We start from the raw sequence: 21,682 nt of genomic DNA on the forward strand, positions 1-21,682 counted from the left end.
TCTTAGGGTTTCTAGAATTAGGGTTTTCAGGTTTTAGGTTAGAATTTCCAAAATTAGGGTTTCAGCAATTAGGGTTTTTGGCAGAAATTAGGGTTAGGGTTTCTGCTCTCGGGCAGCCACGCCATCTGTAAGTTGGCTCCATTCTTTAGGCTTTGACACGTCAGCAGTTTGTTACATCTCCCCTTCTTGAAAGAGAGTAATTGTCCGTGATTACAGCGTATCTGCAAAACAACTCAAGTTAGCTCAAAAATTTCCGAGGGTTGTTCCGAGACACAATCAATTTGCTCTTTTTATTAAGGAGTTAGCTTCTCCTTTCTGCTCTTTTGATCAAGGGTTAGCTTCTCCTTTCGGTTGTTTTGATCAAGGAGTTAGCTTCTCCTTTTTCCAGATCGGAACTCTTGATATTCCGGCGTAGTAAAATTAGCCATCACACCCAAACTGTAATGATCTTCCACGGATGTCTTGATGCACTAAAATTACATACCCAGGCAATCTCATCCAATTAGGAATATTCAGTGGTTGGCACATCACAATGCAACATAAATGCTCACATATGCATGTTACAAGACATAGAAACACAAAGCCGCCGATGAACACTCCCCCCGCAAATAACCATCCAGGTCCGGGCCATGAGCTGTTCAACGACTCCCTCATCACTCCTCCTGCAAATAACCTAAAAAGGTCCGGGCCATGAGATATAGAGGCCTTTTACAACCAAACGCCCCCCAGACCGCAGCCTGCGTCATTTGGAGGTGTTGAGAGTAACCACTGCTCAGACTTCTTAATACTCCTCCCGCATAACCATCCAGGTCCGGGCCATGAATAACAACAGCAGTACTCCCCCCGTAAATAACCACAAGGGTCCGGGCCATGAGTGATGACAACAATACTCCCCCCATAAATAACCACAAGGGTCCGGGCCATGTGTAAAAAAAACAGCAGTTTTCAATCATTCAATACTCCCCCCGTAAATAACCACAAGGGTCCGGGCCATGAGTATGAACAAGCATTCTCAAACATCATTTCTCACTTCTCCACCCGGGAGTAAAATCACCAATCATTGAAACCAGTATCAAACCAGAGTCAAACAATTCAAATCGGCACCAAAACAGGTTCAAAACAGATACCATCCATTTCAAACAAATTCCAAACAGGATCACCAAACAAGATCAAACAGAACTCAAACTTAAAAAGCAATCTCGACATCAGTCGAGCTCGAAAAGTCGACTGACTTTCCATCTTGAAACTTGCACCAAAAATTAGGGTTAGGTTCCTTCCATGAGGTCGTAGCCGAGCACAGCATGGTCCGTCAGCTCTTGGACAAGCAGTGTTGCTTTGGCGGCGATGGTAGTCCCAAGATAGCAATCGCACTAAACCTCCAAAGTCATCTGCTCGTGAAGAGACATCTACTGAGAGATGTCGAGAAATTTCAAGTTATAATCTGCTAGGGTTTCCATGGCAAGCATTTCAGGATTCCCCACTCTGCCAGAAGTTGCACTCCAAAGGAATATGTCAGAAACCATATAACTTCGAGCAAAAATTTTCTTGAAAGTTTGCCAAGTCCTTGGAAGTGTGCGGCTTGGTAGCTGTAGACATCAACATCTGCATGGCACTGCTTCTGAGAAAAACAGTGACTTGAAACAAATATGGATCCTTCTCTTGTAAGTGATCTTAATTGGCTTATGCCCTGTAGGACATGAGCGGTGAAGACGGAAGCGCATCCGATGCGCGATGAAGTAAGGGTGGGAGTGGCTAATAAGTCCGGATTCGAGGGCGAAGATCCCTCAAACAATAGCTTTGTCTGCTCTTTTTTTGTAGGATCGATATGCTTTCAGAAAAGCACACGCCTGATGCTTTGATACCACTGTCACAAGGCGGGCACCACGTGCCAATAGAAAAGAACAGACTTTTAGCACTTTAATAACAACTGAATTGAAAGAGAGAGAGACGACACGCGACACAGAGTGGCGGAATTCCACCCCAGAGAGTATTGGCCCCAAACCTTGGCGCCCCTTTCGGTATTTCTTTATATTACTGCCGATTCACAAAGTACAACGGTCCGGGAGCACCTCCTCTGCAATCTCGCGCTGAAGAGTGCCAGAGAGGACCCCCAAGGCTCATATTTAAAGGCCCAAAGCCTAAAAGCATCAAATATGAAAAGCTGACCTGAAAAAATCACTTTCCTAAAATTTCGAGATTTCCCTAAAAATCTGCCGCGAATTCCGGGACGTCCGTACACGTGCCACATCATCATATTTTGATGTGCAAAGTCTTTTGAGTGTGTTCTGCTTTAATTTTAATGCCTTTATGTCACTTGGGGCCCCATCGGACGGGGTCCCCATAAGTTGGTAGGACTTCTTCTTCTGTTGCTTGGTCTTCTTAGGGTTTCTAGAATTAGGGTTTTCAGGTTTTAGGGTTAGGATTTCCAAAATTAGGGTTTCAGCAATTAGGGTTTTTGGCAAAAATTAGGGTTAGGGTTTCTGCTCTTGGGCAGCCACACCATCTGTAAGTTGGCTCCATTCTTTAGGCTTTGACACGTCAGCAGTTTGTTACAGTATCACGCATGGAAAGAGGCACAGTTGGCCGCACACTTAGAGAAGACCGAAGAAGACGTGCCCCTTTCTTTCAATTGGGCCGACTTCCAAGACAAGCTCAAGGCACGGTTTATGCCACCTCAATACCTAGCACAGTTGAAAGACGATTAGCGTAGTCTCAAGCAAAATGGTATGCCAGTTATGTCTTTCTCTAATCGTGTTTTGCAACTCGGCACCCAATTACGCAAATCGGATGAGGAGCGCAAAGAGGCATTCCTTTTTGGATTGGACGAGTATATCAAGTTTGATGTCAAAGTACTCAACCCCGTGGATCTCAACAAGGCGGTAGCGCTCTCTCACAGGAGATGAAGCACAACAAAGGAAAGCCTAAGAAGAACAAGTCTTCTCACAGTACCTCTCAGACTCTTCAGAACCCACAGAACGGTAAGAATGGTAACTCTTCTAGCCAATCTTCCTCTAATCCTTCGGAAAAGAACTCTCAAAATGAATCTAAGGGTAAAGCTAACACACCTACTAAACCTAAGCTCATCCCAGATGAAAAAGCTGCACAAGGAATTATAGGAGGATACATAACGCCAAAAGAACAAGTCATTTATTCTAAGGAAGGTCGATGTTATCAATGTCACGTCAAGGGTCATATAAAAAAGACGTGTCCTAAGAATGAATGCAATGAACCTTAAGAACCCACATCCTCTATTAATGCCATAAATGAGAATACTAGTGTGTCCCAAGTTTCTCACGATCCTCTAGTTGCTGAGACTCTCATGAAGTGTTATGGTCATGTGAATGGTCAACGCATGGTGATCTTGTTTGATTCAGGCAGTATGCATGATGTGATTAGTGCCTCTCTTGTAGAAAGAGCCCACTTGGAGGTTAGACAAACAAGAAATCTCTAGAGGTGTCGGGCTTTGCTCCCGGTATGGACTCTCTCATTACACAGGAGTGCCTTGATGTGTTATGCACTGTTCAGCAAGCTTCCTTCCGTAGAAAACTAGTGTCTCCTCTTTCAGGATGTGTTACGATTTTGGGCATTAGATCGTTTCAGGAGCATAACCCTCTCATTGATTGGGCAAATAATACTCTCACTCTAAATGCCAAAAGTGACTCTCCCATTATCATTCAAGGTGAGGAAGTTATTCATTCTTTACCTCTTATTTCTAATGTGCAGGTGAAGCTTGAAAAGAAACAGGAGAAGGAGACTCTCTCAGTCTTTTCTTCTTCAAAGCACGACATGCATTTTTTGCATGATAGAGATGTGATTGTTCGTAAGGATGATGGTTTGATTGATGATTTTTCTAGTGAAGCTAATCTCATTGCAGATACGATCAGTTACGAAGGACCGATATGGGCTCTCGAGTCGAGGTCCAAAGAAATCACTCAGGAAGTATTATGTGTTTGCATGATTATTCAGCACGCATTGTTTGAGTTTTTCATTCGTGACGGTTTCTTGTCTTTATGTGTTCCCTTTTCACGGGCATGCTGTATTGTACAATGCACATGACTCACTCACGAATGAGCACGGATATATGCAGCTCACTCTCGAAAAAAAAAAAGTTTGCATTCAAGGAGTTCACATTGTTTTCCGGTTGTCTGTTTTGTCAATCGCTTTTACATGTTTCTTCCTTGGCATGACACAATCTCAGAAAGAGCGCAAGCAAGATTGTCCATCAAGCATCGGCATTTTCGTTGTGATTTGCCGCAATTTATAGGTTTAGGTCGACAAGTCAAGTTTCGATCCCACTTTTTGCGTGTTTGGCACTCCATCACTTTGTTCATCTGCATTGCATGCACCGTCATTTAGGAAGAATAGTATTTTTTCAGTTACTCTACATGGAATGGGTATGTTTATGGTTTTGTGTTGGACATGGTTTCAGGAATTTTCCCCCACGGAGATTCTTCATGAAGGTGGACCCACGACCATAGACACAGTTGGAGCATTGAAGCCGCCACAGATCACTTTGTGTCGCTTTCGGTGCGGCCCAAAGAAGCAAGCAGAAGAGTATTTTAACGTCGAGAGAGAGAGAGAGAGAGAGAGAGAGAGAGAGAGAGAGAGAGAGAGAGAGAGCACTAGTCATACTAGTGTGCCCTAGACCAAGGTGAAGCAACAAGAGTGTTTAACACCTCCCCATTTAGCACATGATGTTAAACAAATTGCCAGAAGCTAAAGATATGAGGCCGACAATGAAGATGTCTACTACGATGTCCTCTGAAGGACAATACAAGTGTCTGCAGAGGAAAGGTATTGCTCTAAGAGATAGTTCCCAATTTGTAAGCGATGCAAGTCACTGTAGCGAGGTTGAAAATCAGGCCTCAGATCAACCACTCTTTGAGGTCTTGAGCATCCAGCTGGCATTGACATCCTCTCAATCGGTGTCGCCACCGACGTTTGAGACAAGTCCTTTATCCCACCTCATGTCTGTGGTGATTAGTGCTAAGGAAGACGATCAGCTAGCCAAAAAGTGCAGTACACGGCATCTTTTGCCCTGCAAAACATAGTCAGTTAAAACTATCGCACTTTTGAACTAATTGTTTCACACCCCCCCCCCCCCCCCCCCCGCCCCCGCTTCATGCTTCTTGGCATTTTTGTTGTCCCACGCTGGCCAACCACTGCATTGCATGCTGGATGCACGGCTGGATACTTTCACTCTCACTCACACCACCAGGCGGCCAGGAGAGATTTTCTGACATGCTTGCAAACCAACCACAATCATACGCGTAGCCCTTACGCCTACATCCACCCAAGTACCAAATCTATGATGCACTTCCTGATTGTACTTCCCTCAGCAATATATAGATATGCACCCATACACCCCTAGAGATAGAGATCCCCCCCCCCCTCATATACCATGTATCTTGCATCCTAGCCTCCCATGGATCACCCCCTCTTCCCCACCACAGGACCAAATTTTGTTACTCTGTACTTTTGTCCTTTCTCGATAGATAGAGGACACACACATGTATATTTGATTTGTCTCATAGACTGACTAAGGCCTCTAGTAGATGTAAAAAGACCTCGATATCTCTCACACACACACACAAACAGAAACGGGGGGGAAAACTTATAGTACCTGCCAAACTTTAAGGTGGGAATCAGAGGAGGGGTGGAAAGAAGTGGGGTAAGGAACACCAATTTCATGGATGAAGGTTGAAAAGACCTTTCCCTTCCACAAGAAGGTGAGATTGGCCAGCTCAGGCTGGGAGGTGACGGGCAACCCCCACATTCTTGTCTTGATCGGCCGATTCAGGTCCACAGGCTGCCTACCCAACACCATGAAATGTTTGTGGCCCCTCGTACGCTGCCAAGTCTCCTGCCTCCTCAGCCACCCTAGGAAGAGGTTCAGACGATGATCCCGAACCTCTAGGACATCACATCGCAACGACAGCGCTGCATCTTGGCCTGCATAGTAAGGCACATAGAATGCATCTGCCCTGGCCATGTCTGTTGTAAGGCATGCATACTTCTTCATCTTGGCATGGAAGAGCACCTCCAAAGAGAATTGATGGGTCCTATACCATGCCTCTGCTGGCCGCAACTTTATGGAATAATTGTAGCTATACCCATTTTTATTGAGTATTGTTGAATTCTCTGCTTCTGTGTGGCTCGGTACTTGAAGCCCTCTACCTCCATTTTCCAGGCCTCCGCAATAGATGCATCCCCAGCTCTCTCGACACCGGCCTCTGCCAGTTACGATGCACTCCTCGGCAAGATCAGCATTGAATTGAGCAAGCACATCATACATATACACATACCTTCCTGTACACATGTCACGGGTTTCATGCCCCCCTGCATCTCCATCTCTGAGGGTCTGTAGCACATTGTCTTGTATGAATTCTGCTAGGTTCGAGTAGGCCACCCAAGAGAGCTCTTGGAGATGGCTGGTATGCGTAGCTTGCAGGAAGCAGAGAGCGGTTAAGAAGAGTAGAAGGCAGAAAAGACACGGCAATACGCGTGCCAGCTTGCAGCAGCCTGAAGAAGAAGCTGGAAACTTCAATGGGGAACGGTTGGCATGCACCATATCCAGCTTCTTGTAGGAGTTGCTCGCCATGGTGACAACAGCGCTATAAACTGTTCAGTGTTTACGCTCTACCAGCTCTCATGTACGTGCGTGCGCGTGTACGCGCGCCCCAGGACACCCGGACTCAGGCCCTTGCGCGGGCGTCCTTCGCTCTCTTTGAAGCTGGCCAGCCGTGCTGCTGTCACGCTGGAGTTTAACAAGTGATAAAATCACAAGGCCTGCCAGGCATGATAAAAATTTGTTTTTGACGTCCAATTTTTCAAGCCTCTTTTCATATGCTTTGTGTAATGCAATCAACTTATATAATTGATCATATATAACGTTAACTTAAAAATATAAATACAAAAAATACCAGGCAATTTTGAAATTGTTTTGATAGGCAAAATAGCCTCTTTCAATAAAAATTTGTTTTTGACATCCAATTTTTCAAACCTCCTTTCATATGCTTTGTGTAATGCAATCAACTTATATAATTGGTCATATATAACGTTAACTTAAAGATATAAATACAAAAAATGAAAGGCAATTTTGAAATTGTTTTGATAGGCAAAATTGCCCTTGACAAAAAAAGTAGGCATCAATTTTAGGCTTTGATCTGAGGGTAGATCCCACTTTAAAATCACTACATCTCTAAGCTTTTAAAAAAAAAACATAAGCGTGCACATAGAATTGAATTAAAAAAGCACCCTTAAGCTCTACACCCTAAGCTTTAGATCCCTATGCTCTACATCCCACTTTAAAAAGTCTACATTTTTAAGCTCTAGAACCCTTTTTACAAATTTAAAATTGTAGATCCGTAAGTTGTAAATCCCACTTTAAAAGCTTTAAAGTTCTAAATCTTAAAACTCTAGCGTCTCGGGGTGACCCTCCCCCTACTTATGGATCCATGTAACATTTTCACTTTCTTTAATTCAAAGTTTTACCTTCCAATAAAAAAAAACTCTAGGTCCTCATTGGATCATCGTAGACCTTACTTTAAAAGTTCTACATCTTTAAGTTCTAACTTAGCTTTAAAATCTTTAAAAATAAAAATAAAAAATCTTTAAAGGTTAAAGCCCCAAATGATAAATTCCTTCCATAAAGTTTTAACTAACAAAAATGACAACTTTAGTCTATTACCTCAAGTTTCAAGGGGTAAACCAAATTCTCAAAATGAAAAGGTGGGTAACACAAATTTCAAAATGAAAAGGTGACTCTTGAGATTTGTGGAGCCTCTAAGGCTTTATCATTTAACATGTAAGGCTGTCAACGTTTCATGCTTCCAATGGGCAACCCAAAATCTTTTCTTTGATATATGAGAGTTCATTTCATATTTCAAAACTCAAGACATGCAGATCATTAGATTTACACAATTCATTTCAATGAGTACCCACTATTTTATTTCAACCAATCAACATTTTTGACATGTCAAAAAATGCTTATAAATACAACTCAACCTTTTTCCTATTTTAGTCAGTAAAAAGAGAAGTGATCTCTATAGCCTTTGCCCTTTGGGCAGGCCAAAAATAAGGCGTCCGGAGGATGGCTGGCATTGTCAGCCTACTCAAAGGGCAAACTGCAAAGCTGTCTTCTAGTTTTGATTTATCAAAAATTGTAAATCTAGAAGAAATTTCGCTATTGGTACATGCATAATATTATGCTTAGGAAATCTGTGAAATTATGTTCCATTGTACTCTCACGAGAGATTTTTGGAAAGGCCACTTTGTAGGAGGAGGCGATGCAGAAGATCAGTGATGAAGCCCATCACTACAAACAAGTGGTGCAAAATCCAAAAGTGCTTTGCATTGTGAAGGTCTAATGTGATGGCATTGTTGGCCGGAAGAGTATGCATTTATTACTTCGTTAGCGTAGGAAGCAATTTCAAATTCCTGGCCTCTTACTAACCCACGTGGATGCTCTTTTATAAAAAAAAATAGTGCGATGAAAAGCTCTAAAAAGAACTACGCCGTCGAAAGCTACCAACTACCAACTCTCAACAGCAATTTGATCTTCTCCACGAGCAGTTCGTAGGTTTCCAGAAGCAGCTCGGAGCTTTGTCTGCAGGTTTGTCTCTGGCCACTATTTGAGAGAGAGAGAGAGAGAGAGAGAGAGAGAGAGAAGGCTCTCAACAGCAATTCGATCTTCTCCACAAGCGGTTCGCAGGTTTTCAGAAGCAGCTCGGAGCTTTGTCTACAGGTTTGTCTCTAGCCACTGTTTGAGAGAGAGAGAGAGAGAGAGAGAGAGAGAGAGAGAGAGAGAGAGAGAGAGCATTCTTCAGTAGCATAGAGTCTGTAGGCCAAGCTCCTCCCTATTCATTCCAACGGTAGAAGGTTGATAATGTCACTGTTTGCCTCATCGGCATATTGGAATCGACCTTCTTTTGCAGTGAATCCTCTGCGCCTTCCCCGCGTAGCAATCATAGCAACATTGTGTGAAACAAGACCCGGTGGCTAGTTGAACAGTATGTCCAACTTCAACTACCTTACTCAGCTCATTTTTACAGGCGCTACTAGTTATGACCAGCATTATACCTCTCCATGTATAGCTCATGCAGATCCTGTGCCCTCTGCCAACCTTCAATGTTCATGGAAATGATATACAGCAAGTCCCACTAATTCTCAAGATTCACACCAGTTCTTTTCCGCGTAATATGACCGTGTAGCAGCAAGCCGGACAAAACCGAAAAGGAGTATCGAAGATCTTTCAAACCCTGGTAATATTTCACAGATCATCAAGATGGAGAGTACTTCGAATTCTTGCCAATGTAATGAGCACTCCCAAAGCTAAGATATTTCGTGCGATCAACCCATGGTAGAGGTATGTTCTACTAGTGCTACTAAAGCAAAAGATATCAAATTTCAATCGATGATCAGTTGGTCTGATCTGTAGTCGAATCACCAAAACTCATCGCAGCACGTTATAATTTCCGCACACACATACTCACAAGAGTGACTGCTACAGGAGGCTGCGACTTCTTTCTAGCTAGTTTTGCAAGAAGTTACAAGCATTGCTGGATGTGGGTCTACAGATTCCCCTTCTCTTTCCATGCTTTTCTTCTGTGCTCCAAAATAGCTCGCACTTACGCTACGCTTAAGAAACCTTTTAGGAGGTAACAAGCATTGTTGGATGTGGGTCTACAAATTACCCTTCTCTTTCGATGCTTTTCTTTTGTGCTCCAAAATAGCTCGCATTTACCCTACGCTTAAGCAACTTATTAGGAGGTTAATTAGCATCTTGTACTCACATATGAAGTCATATAAGAGAAAGCAATGGAGCCAAAAGTTAAAGGTACTTGCTTGCGCAAAGATTTAATGGAACCATCAAACGCGGACCCTACTCCCTTCGACTCATCCTCTGATCTATGGTGTTGGGAGTGGCAACACCCATCTATGGTGTTGGAAGTGGCAACGCCCAGCTAGCTGTTGTACTGGCACCTTATACCTGCTCACATGAAAGCAAAGAGCCATGAAGAAAAGCCTACCTCGTCGACATGGCGAGAGCATTCTTTAGTAGCGTAGAGTCTATAGGCCAAGCTCTTCCCTATTCATTCCAGCAGTATAAGGTCGACAATGTCACTGTTTGCCTCATCAGCATATTCAAATAGGCCTTCTTTTGCCGAACATCAGGGAAGCAAGCAAGCTCTAGAATATTTCTAGCTGATGCGAAAGCTTTAGGCTATTTTCTGCTTCCTATCAAGAGTATTGACTCGTGGAATGCACTGGTTGCGGGATGCATCGAACATCAGGGAAGCTAGCAAGCTCTGGAGTATTTTCAGTTGATGCGCAATGATCACATCTTTGTATATGAAATGAGCACGTCTCTCCATATGCAATCACCTATGCTTGCATCTTGAAGGCATGTTGCAATTTTAAAGATGCAAAGATGGGCAAAAGCCCTGGGCTGTTTTGAACACATGCAAAGCAAGCTATGCGGAGTGTAGACTCTTAGAATGCACTGATTGTAGTATTCCCCCAACAGGGAAAAGCTCTAGTTTGTTTTTGGTAGATGCGAAGCGAGGATGCCTCTCCGGATGCAATCACCTACGCATGCATCTTGAAGACATGTTGCTCTACACAACAGGTTGATACGAGCACATAGAATCAGCCTATTATTGTTGGCCAAAGTCTGATGAAAAAACATTTCATGCTTAGCACAATCTTTGTCGATATTCTTGTCAAATGTGCTGCATTTCAAAAAAGTGATGACTTCTCCATGGTGTTCTGCAAGCGCATCTCTATAGATGCAATCACCTCTGCTTGCATCTTGAAGGCATGTGGCAATTTGGAGGATGCTAAGATGGACAAAAGCCCCCCTCACTATCACAATACGGGCACCCACGTGCCAATAGAAAAGAACAGACTGAACAGACTTTTAGCGCTTCAATAACAACTGAACCGAGAGAGAGAGAGAGAGAGAGAGAGAGAGAGAGAGAGAGAGAGAGAGAGAGAGAGAGAGAGAGAGAGAGAGAGAACACTCAACACAGAGTGGTGGAATTCCACCCTAGAGAGTATTGGCCCCAAACCTTGGTGCCCCTTTTTGTATTTCTTTATATTGCATCATCAAAGTACAAGCCGGTACTCCAGACTCTGCACCTTCTCCAGGAAGCATGCCAGAGAAGGAGCCCTTAGCACATATTTAAAGGCCCTTGGCCTATGAAAAGAGTTTACATGAAAAGCCTTCAAACTCAAAATCTTTTGGTCCAAAAGCAATGCCAAAAAGCTACCATTGTAAATTATGGAAATCCGTACAACTGTCATGTCAGCATGTTTTGCGGAAATCTGCCACGTCAGCACTGTCATCGCAAAATCCGGAGAGTCCGTATAGCTGCCACATCATCATCTTTTCTGTGTGTGTGTGGGTGGGTGGGTTCTGCTTTATTTTAATTCCTTTATGTTGTTGGGGCCCCATCGAACAGGGTCCCCATAAGTTGGTAGGACTTCTTCCTCTGTTACTTGTTCTTCTTAGGGTTTAGGCCCCTCGGTTGGCATGTGCAAGTTGGCTCCATTCTTCAGGGCTTTGACACATCAGCAGTTTATGACACTCGCTGTTTTCAATAGATGCAAAGTGACGACATGTCTCCGGATGCAATCACCTACGCTTTCATGAAAAGCGAGGATTTCCCAATGGACGAAGTCTCCCAAAGTGCTTTTTTATGCAAAAATGCCAATACGACCCGGGCATGTTCTTGATGATCGAGATATTGCCTGTCAGGTGCATTGACTGATGGGAATGGCATCGCTTGGAATACACTGGTCATGGGATATACACCGCAAGAGTAGGGCGAGAAAGCCTTGTGCTGTTTTCAGCTTCCTATCCGGAGTGTTGACTCTTGGAAGGCACTAGTTGCGAGATGTGCCGAACATGAGGGAAGCGAGCGAGCTCTAGAATATTTTCAATTGATGTGAAAGCTTCAGGCCGTTTTCAGCTTCCTAATAGGAATGTTGACTCTTGGAATGCACTAGTTGTGGGATGCATTGACGATCAGCGAAGCAAGCAAGCTCTAGAGTATTTTCAGTTGATGCGAAGCGAGCACTTCTTTGTATATCAAACGAGCACGTCTCTCTAGCTGCAATCACCTAAGCTTGCATCTTGAAGGCATGTTGCATTTTGGAAGATGCAGAGATGGGCAAAAGCCCTTGGATTTTTGAACAGATGCAAAGCGAGGCTATCCAAAGTGTGGACTCTTGGAATCCATTGATTGCGGGATTCGCCCCACAGGAGAAAGATCTAGTATATTTTCAACAGATGCGAAGCAAGGGCCTCTCTCCGGACGAAGTCCCTTGGAGTGCTTTTATATCCAGATATGCAAAGCAAGGGTAGGTGAGCAAGCTTTGAATTATTTTTCTAAGATGCAATACGACATGGGCATGTTCTTCATGACCATTTTGCCCGAAATATTACTCGTCGAATGCATTCAACGATGGGAATGGCGTCTCTTTCAATGCATTGGTCATGGGATACGCATCGCAAGAGCAGGGCCAGAAAGCTCTAGGCTGTTTTCAGCTTTCTACGGGGAATGTGAATCTTGGGAATGCACTCATTGTGGGATGTGTGCAACAAGAGCAATGCCAATGAGCAATACAGGAAAGAAGTTGTGCTTGACTTTGCCTCGGAAGATGTATACGCCAAATATGGTGCTCTTCAGAACGCACGGAAAGCGCTTGAGGAGCTTCTTGTACGGAATTCCACCTCTTCAAATGAATGATTGTGGGATGTGCTTAACATCAACGGAGAGAGGTAGCTACACTATTTTTAGCTGATGTGTAGCCACGATCCATGCCTTTTTGCTTGCCAGCAAAAACGACTCTCATGTGCATCAAAAGCTTCTCAAAGGAAACGTTTTCTTCTAGATAGATTCACCCATGCTTGCACCTTGGAAGTTGGTCACCGTATGCAAGACCTTCACATGGGTTTGACAATTCGTGATGATGAAATTGCGAGCTGCGGGTTGTTGGAGAAGATTATCATGCCCAATGGTGTTTTGCCTAATATGCATGCCCAATGTGGTGCCCTCACGGAACTCCAAAAAGTCATGGATGCAATCACCTATGCTTCCCTTTTGAAGGCATGTGGCACCGCATTGATGTCCGGAATGTCGTCTCTTCAAGTGCATTGATAACAGGGACAAGGCCAACAAGCTCTGTTGGCTGTCAGAATGTCGTCTCTTCAAGTGCATTGATTGCGGGATATGTATGCCCAACAACGACGAGGCCTAAGAAGCTCTGGCTGGCTGCTTCCAACATGCGATGTGAGGAAATTTCTCCTGATGTAATCACCTATGCTTGCATCTTGAAGGCGTGTGGCAATTCAAATGACGCTAACACTCATGGGCAACAAAATGCACGATGATATTGTTACTCAAGGGCTGCTAAAAAGTTGCGCTTTGCATTGCCTGAGACAACATGTATGCGAAATATGGTGTTCTTCAAAAGCACAAAAGTTTCTTGAAGAGCTTCTTGTATGGAATGTCACCTCCTGGAAGGCATTGATTGCGGGATATGCGAGACAGGGGCACGGTTTGGAAGATGCGGTGCATCTCTCTAGATGCAGTCACCTATGCTTGCATCTTCAAGGTATCTGGAAATTTGGTAGATGTTGAGATGGGCAAAAGCCTTGGTCTATTTTCAACAGATGCAAAGCCAAGGCATCTCTCCAGATGCAATCACCTATGATTTCGTGTTGAATGCATGTGGCACTGCATTCATGTCCGGAATGTCGTCTCCTCAAGTGCATTGATTGCAAGATGTGCCCGACAACGATGAAGCTCTGGCTAGCTGTTTCCAACATGCGAAGCAAGGATATTTCTCCTGATGTAACCACCTATGCTTGCATCTTGAGAGCATGTGGCACTACGTAGGAGAAACAATCACATATACGAGATGTGGGGCTCTAGAGAAAGCACAAAACATGCTTGAGAAGCTTTCTGTTTGGAATGTGGTCTCTTGGAACACATTGATCACGGGATATGCTCAACACAAAAAGCTCAAAACATATTTCCTTCAACCCTTTACATAAAAGGAGAACACCATTGATTTTTGCTTATCGAGTAGTCATCAAAAACAAAGAGAAGACCTGCTCTCGTTCTGATGAGATCGGGTTGCATCTATCAAAATAGCCCACAAGCGCGATCCACCTAGTAGGATGAGCAAGGGAGGAACACCAAGCCTCAAGTCACAGAGCCAGCTATGGCTCAGAATACAAGAAGATGCATAATCAAGAGCTCTCTAGCTCGAAACATACTTCCCACAATCCTTTACATGTATCCCTCTCTCAGATTGAATTTATATCAAGATGTACCAAACAGGGGCGGGATCAAGAAGCTCTAGACTATTTTCAACTAATGTGAGGCGAGCACATCAACTACCTTACTCAGCTCGTTTCTGCAGGTGCTACTAGTTATGACAAGCATTATACCTCTCCAAGTATAGCTCATGCAGATTCAACAACCATGTGCCCTTGGCCATCCTTCAATGTTCATGGAAATGATATACAGTAGGTCCCATGCCTAATTCTCAAGATTCACACCTCTTTTCCGCGCAATATGCCCGCGTAGCAGCAAGCCGGACAGAACCGGAAAGGAGTATCAAAGATCTTTCAAACCCTGGTAATATTTCACAAATCATCAAGCTGGAGAGTACTTCGGACGCTTGCCGACGTTATGAGCACTCCCAAAGCTCAGATATTTTGTGCTACCAACCCATGGCAGAGGTATGTTCTACTAGTGCTACTTAAGCAGAAGATATCATATTTCAATCGATGATCAGTTGGTCTGATATGTAGTCGAATCACCAAAACTCATCGCAGCACAATAAAATTTCCCCACACACATACTCACAAGAGTGACTGCTACAGGAGGCTGCGGCTTCTTTCTAGCTAGTACTGCAGGAAGTTACAATCATTGCTGGATGTTGGTCTACAGATTACCCTTCTCTTTCCATGCTTTTCTTCTATGCTCCAAAATAGCTCACATTTACGCTACACTCAAGAAACTTATTAGGAGGTAACAAGCTTTGCTGGATGTGGGTCTACAGATTACCCTTCTCTTTCCATGCTTTTCTTTAGTGCTCCAAAATAGCTCCCATTTACTCGATGCTTAAGCAACTTATTAGGAGGTTAATTAGCAACTTCTACTCACAATATGAAGTCATATAAGCGAAAGCAATGGAGCCAAAATTCAAAAGTTCTTGCTCGCGTAGAGCTTTAATGGAACCATCAAACGCAGACCCTACTGCCTTCGACTCATCCTCTAATCTATGGTGCTGGGAGTGGCAACACCCATCTATGGTGTTGGAAGTGCCAACGCCCAGCTAGCTGTTGTACTAGCACCTGATACCTGTTCACATGAAAGCAAAGAGCCATGAAGAAAAGCCTACCTCGTCGACATGGCGAGAGCGTTCTTCAATAGCGTAGAGTCTGTAGGCCAAGCTCCTCCCTATTCATTCCAGCAGTAGAAGGTCGACAATGTCACTATTTGCCTCATCGGCATATTCGAACTGGACTTCTTATGCCAAACATCAGGGAAGAGAGCAAGCTCTAGAATATTTCCAGCTAAGGTGAAAGCTTTAGGCTATTTTCTGCTTCTTATCAAGAGTATTGACTCTTGGAATGCGGTGGTTGCAGGATGCATCGAACATCAGGGAAGCTAGAAAGATCTGGAGTATTTTCAGTTGATGCGAAATGAGCACATCTTTGTATATGAAACGAGCACGTCTCTCCAGATGCAATCACCTATGCTTGCATCTTGAAGGCATGTTGCAATTTTAAAGATGCAAAGATGGGCAAAAGCCATGGGCTGTTTTGAACACATGCAAAGCAAGGGTATGTGGAGTGTGGACACTTGGAATGCACTGATTGCAAGATTCCCCCAACAGGGAAAAGCTCTAGTCTATTTTCGATAGATGCGAAGCGAGGACCCCTCTCCAGATGCAATCACCTATGCATGTATCTTGAAGACATGTTGCTCTACACAACAGGTTGATACGAGCACATAGAACTAGCCTATTATTGTTGGCCAGAGTCTGATGAAAAAACATGTCACGCTTGGCACAATCTTGGTCGATATTCTTGTCAAATGTGCTGCATTTGAAAAAAGTGATGATTTCTCCATGGTGTTGTGCAAGCGCATCTCTGTAGATGCAAAAAGCCTCTGCTTGCATCTTGAAGGCATGTGGCAATTTGGAGGATGCTAAGATGGGCAAAATCCCCCCTCACTATCACAAGACGGGCACCCAAGTACCAATAGAAAAGAACATACTGAACAGACTTTTAGCACTTCAATAACAACTGAACTGAGAGAGAGAGAGAGAGAGAGAGAGAGAGAGAGAGAGAGAGAGAGAGAGAGAGAGAGAGAGAGAGAGAGAGAGAGAGATGCAGTCACCTATGCTTGCATCTTCAAGGTATCTGGAAATTTGGAAGATGCTGAGATGGGCAAAAGCCTTGGTCTGTTTTCAACATATGCAAAGCCAAGGCATCTCTCCAGATGTAATCACCTATGATTTTGTCTTGAATGCATGTGGCACTGCATTCATGTCCGGAATGTCGTCTCCTCAAGTGCATTGATTGCGAGATATGCCCGACAGCGATGAAGCTTTGGCTGGCTGTTTTCAACATGCGAAGCAAGGATATTTCTCTTGATGTAATCACCTATGCTTGCATCTTGAGAGCATGTGGCACTACGTAGGAGAAACAATCACATATACGAGATGTGGGGCTCTTGAGAAAGCACAAAACATGCTTGAGCAGCTTTCTATCTGGAATGTGGTCTCTTAGAACACATTGATCGCGGGATATGCTCAACACAAAAAGCTCAAAACATATTTCCTTCAACCCTTTACATCAAAGGAGAACACCATTGATTGTTGCTTATCGAGTAGTCATTGAAAACAAAGAGAAGACCTGCTTTCGTTCTGATGACATCAGGGTGCATCTATCGAAATAGCCCACGCGCGCAATCCACCTAGTAGGATGAGCAAGGGAGGAACACCAAGCCTCAACTCGCAGAGCCAGCTATGGCTCATAATACAAGAAGATGTACTATCAAGAGCTCTCTAGCTCAAAACATACATCCCACAATCCTTTACATGTATCCCTCTCTCAAATTGCATTGACAGCGAGATGTACCGAACAGGGGCGGGACCAAGAAGCTCTAGACTATTTTCAACCGATGCGAAGTGAGCATATCTCTCTATATGCAATCACATATGCTTGCATCTTGGAGGCATGTGGTACTATGCGTAATCAAGAGTTCTCTAGCTCAAAACATACATCTGGAAACTATTCGCTTGCGTCGCTCTTTCAGATTGCATTGATTGCAGGATGTGTTGTACATGAGCGAGGTAAGGAAGCTCTAGACACTTTTCAGCTAATGTGAAACGAGTCTCTATATATGCAATTACCTATGCTTGCATTTCAAAGCCATGTTGCAATTTGGAAGATGCTAAGATAGGCAAAAGAACTTACGATCGTATTGTTAGTAGTCAAGAACTTTCAAAAACATCTTTATGCTTGACATTGCCTTAGTCGACATGTATGACAAATGTGTTGGGGCTAGCAAGCCCTCGAAATACAAAGCAAGGGTATCACTCCAGATGAAATCACCTATACGATGGACCTCATGCATCCCAAATGGCTACTCGATATCCCACAGCTTCTCCATGGCTATTGCAAATGAGTAGTGCTGGACTCAAAGCCAGACAACCAAAATTCCAAGATATATCCAACTCCATTATTGCAAGCAAGCTCTGATAAAGAGTTAGAGTTTTTCTGTTGACATTTCAATTGTTATGGAAAATGCCAAAGCTTTGTTGTGAAATAGCATTGTATTGGATTGGTGCAAATACTCACAAATTTTTTTCATTTTTATTTTAATTATAAAATATTCAAAGTTAGAAAAATGTTTCATGCATCCTACTTATGAGACCTTCATGATGTTATTATTTTTCATTGCAGTCAACGTATAAAGAAGCCTCGACAAAACTCTTGTACATTTACAAACATGAGATATTTGAGTGTACGGTAAGTAAGAACTACCACATTTTACTCTTGATTGCTGAGAACGCTGTGAAATGAATGCACTGAAAATTGCATGCTTCCGTGGGAATGGCATGTTCCCTCGTCTTATAAGAATTAGGAAGGACTGTGAAAACTTCCCCATGCAAGGAGACTTTCATGTTTTCTTTTTGTTTCCAAACATAAAAAGGAAACAACATCTTAAATTAAATATATTTTAAATGATCCCTATCATCAATTTTTATAAATTCTAACTCTTATTATGGTTCTTTTTCGAGGTACGCGGATAAAAAATGGGCGTCGCGATCATAGCGTACTAGAGGGGACACCAATAAAAAACAATGGAAACATGCTTTAATGAGCGGTAACAAACTTTCTCTTTCCTACTCTCTCTCTCTCTCTCTCTATATATATATATATATATATATCCAACTTTTAAAATCTTGTACAACTCTCCTCGTTGGATAGATCTTAAGGTCTCTTGGGATACTTTCCTACAACGTAAAAATTCTCTTCTTCTTCTTCTCGTCTCTCTCTCTCTCTCTCTCTCTTTCCCTCTTTCCTGAGAAACCAAAACTACTAACCATCTGTCCGATATAATCTATTGTTTCTCTCAAACAACAACTAGATTGCCTCGTTAATCGCATTTGTGTCGTATTGACAACAAGCTAAACAGATTAGAGAGCAACATCATTAAATTTGTCCTTGGCTTTTAAATTTCATTAATTCTTTTACTTATTCTACATCAGTATCTGTATTATAAACACCAAACAGTTTCACTAATATATATAGTTCCATTCTCAATTCACTTATGTTCTTTCATGTTCTTAAATCAAATGGTCGTCAAATTGTGTCAATGTAGCTAACGAAGCACTCTAGTTTTAGGGTGAAGGCAAGAGGTTGATGATGATCGCTTGAGACGTGGACAAGCTCCCAAGGCATAGGGAAAGTGGCTCAATTGTCAAGGTGGTTCTTTATTATAGTGAATTTGCTATGATGATTTCATGTAGAAGAGAGAAAAATCTCTCTCTCTCTCTCTCTCTCTCTCTCTCTCTCTCTCTCATCCAACCAGCTTGCCAAGAAACCCTAGAGGACATCAACGCCTCGCCAGGTGCAGGGCAGCGCCTGGCTGGGCAATTAGCCTCAGCCCCGTCCTCCCCCATGCCAGCCCTATCGTCGCGAGCCAATCCCCTGTTGCATGCGACCCGCTCTACGAACACAACAACAATTGCGAACTATTATGCTGCCTGTGAAGTCTCGAACACAGTGAGCATTCAAACTCAGCAATTGCAACCTGCTCTACTGTCTGCGATGTATTGAACACATTGAGCATTTGACGAGTCTCCACCAGTGGAAGTTAGGGCGAGTGGAAGTTAGGGGTGGTTCATAAGCACCGCCAGTGGAAGTTAGAGGTGGTCATAAGCCCCTTGATCGAGGCTTCTCGTCTGGCTTCTCAAGTCTACAAAGGATAGTCAGAGGCTGTTCTTGCGAGCCATGACTACTCGAGCCTCCTCTCAAGGCAAGCCTACTTTCGCAGGGGTTGTGGCAACACCCCCGATGCTCAACAACCACACTTGCCTTCAGCATGAGGTCGAGAGACTCCGCAAAGGAGAATCAAGACTTGAAACAAAAGCTTGCAGCAATCGAGGTGTGTCTCGTCGCAGTGGAGAAATGCAAAGATGAAAAAACAGAAAATATAGAAGCCATGCTCACTAAAACCAAAGCAGAGATGGAAATCACTCTCACAAAGGAGGTCAAGGCTCAAGTGCAAGAAGCTGATTCTCACAAGATCGACGAACGTGTAACATTCACGTTACGCGAACGACAACGACAGGAGGAGATTGCTCTCAATGTTTGCATTGGTGGTCTCCCAATTGATTGGAAAGGGGAGAAAGACGCGAACGACAACGACAGGAGGACATTGCTCTCAATGTTCGTATTGGTGGTCTCCCAATTGATTGGAAAGGGGAGGGAGACATCTAATTCAAGATGGCCTTTCCTCAAATTCAAACGGCACTTCCCATGGTACAATGGGATGAATGGGCAATCACCACTATTACACAAGAGCACCGAACCAACCATGCCATCCTCACTCTCAAGACTAGAGAGGATCAAATCAAACTCCTAGAACAATCAAGGCTTCTCAGAAACACTAAGCTTTGGCTTGTAGAAGATCTTACACCCACTCAACTCAAACAAACGAAGACAGAACTTCAAAAGATGCATGACACACGAGCAAAAGGAAAATGGGCGGTTTATCGAGAAGGTAAAGCCATCATCCAGGAGTTTCGAACTCCCAAACCGGCTTCCCTCTCACTTGCCCCTTCTTAGGTTGTCCTTTTTGTTGGACCCTCAGACCTTAACTGAGATGTATATGCGCCCCACTTAGCAGACCCGTTGTGCGGTTTTGTTTCTGGTCCCATAGGTCATATTTGATCTCCGTGGACGATAATGCAATCTATCTATCTATCTATCTCTCTCACACACACGCGCGCGCGTAGACACATACTACAAGTACACACATGTATGCTACCTTTTTACCAAGAAGAAGTTGAATTGTTACAATAGCAATTGTCTCCGGTAGCACCAAACACAATATGTCTATTTATACTATATATGAAGCAGCTTGAATTTTTTGAGGCCAAAGACATCACCCACATGTCGCTCACCCCCTTCTCTACTCAGAAGGAGTTTAGCATTGAATATACTCCGACGACGTCGGCGAGAAGACCGTGCGTGGGTGCACGTCAGAATCGATTGGGCGTTGGTGGCATTGGATGGAGGGAGAGAGAGAGAGAGAGAGAGAGAGAGAGAGAGAGAGAGAGAATGTTCCACTTAATAATATTGACCACCTAATTGTCGACCATCGACAACCTGATTGAGTTTACATGATCCTGAGAGAGAGAGAGAGAGAGAGAGAGAGAGAGAGAGAGAGAGAGAGAGAGACTAAGTGACTCCTTGCGCAATTGAGTGAGTGCTTCAGTTGTGGCTGGAGCATCAGTGTATTTGTTTTGGCAAATTTTCATAAATTTGAGTAATTTTTTAATAAATTTTGGCTATATTTTAGTAAGTTTTGACCATTTTTTCGCCAACTATGGCTATGGGCCTAAGGTTTTTGGTGGGAACGGTCGCCAAAAGTTAAAAATAACGGGGCAGGGAGGGTGAATAATGATGGTGCATAAAGCTTCAAGATTGGAGGAAGGTCGTTTGGAGCAGCTTTCTAGTCAAGCCCTCTTACAAGCTTAAGGTAAGAAATTGTTTGTTTGTCTTTTTTTTCCTGCACACACCTCAACTCAGGGGTTTCTTCCATGAAGTTCAATCCCTTTTCTTGCACATTTCTTGGACACACATGTTTGAAGCCTAGAAGGCCTTTACAATTTGTTTCAATTTAACATGTGCTAGGAGCTATAAGGGAAGTATGTGCCACTTCCCCCAACTTTCCAGCCCCGTTTTCCAGTGATTGCTCGCGTCCCTTGTATTCGGCACTTTTTTATGATATTGATCATTCGTTCGCGTCCCTCATTCTCGTGTCCCTCTTGCGTTCAGTTTTCAAGTTGTGCTCTTGTATGTGCGTTCGCTTGCCTGCAGGTCCCGTTTGCATCGCAGGTGAGCCGACACGGCCCC

General features: G+C 43.5%; 1 protein-coding gene across 1 annotated transcript in view; it reads right to left on the minus strand.

Moving 5' to 3' along the window:
* LOC147462390 (putative xyloglucan galactosyltransferase GT13) overlaps nt 1-6,677 on the minus strand; it is a 41,670-nt gene extending 34,993 nt beyond the window's left edge. The window contains exon 1 of the mRNA XM_086483788.1: nt 5,624-6,677. Coding sequence (XP_086339914.1) covers nt 5,624-6,601 — 978 coding nt within the window. The 5' untranslated portion in view covers nt 6,602-6,677. The remainder of the gene's footprint in view (nt 1-5,623) is intronic.
* Nucleotides 6,678-21,682: the final 15,005 nt, after the last annotated feature.

The sequence above is a fragment of the Adiantum capillus-veneris genome, chromosome 2 (genome assembly GCF_014529385.1).
Source record: "Adiantum capillus-veneris isolate H3 chromosome 2, ASM1452938v2, whole genome shotgun sequence".
In the NCBI taxonomy this organism is placed as follows: Eukaryota; Viridiplantae; Streptophyta; class Polypodiopsida; order Polypodiales; family Pteridaceae; genus Adiantum; species Adiantum capillus-veneris.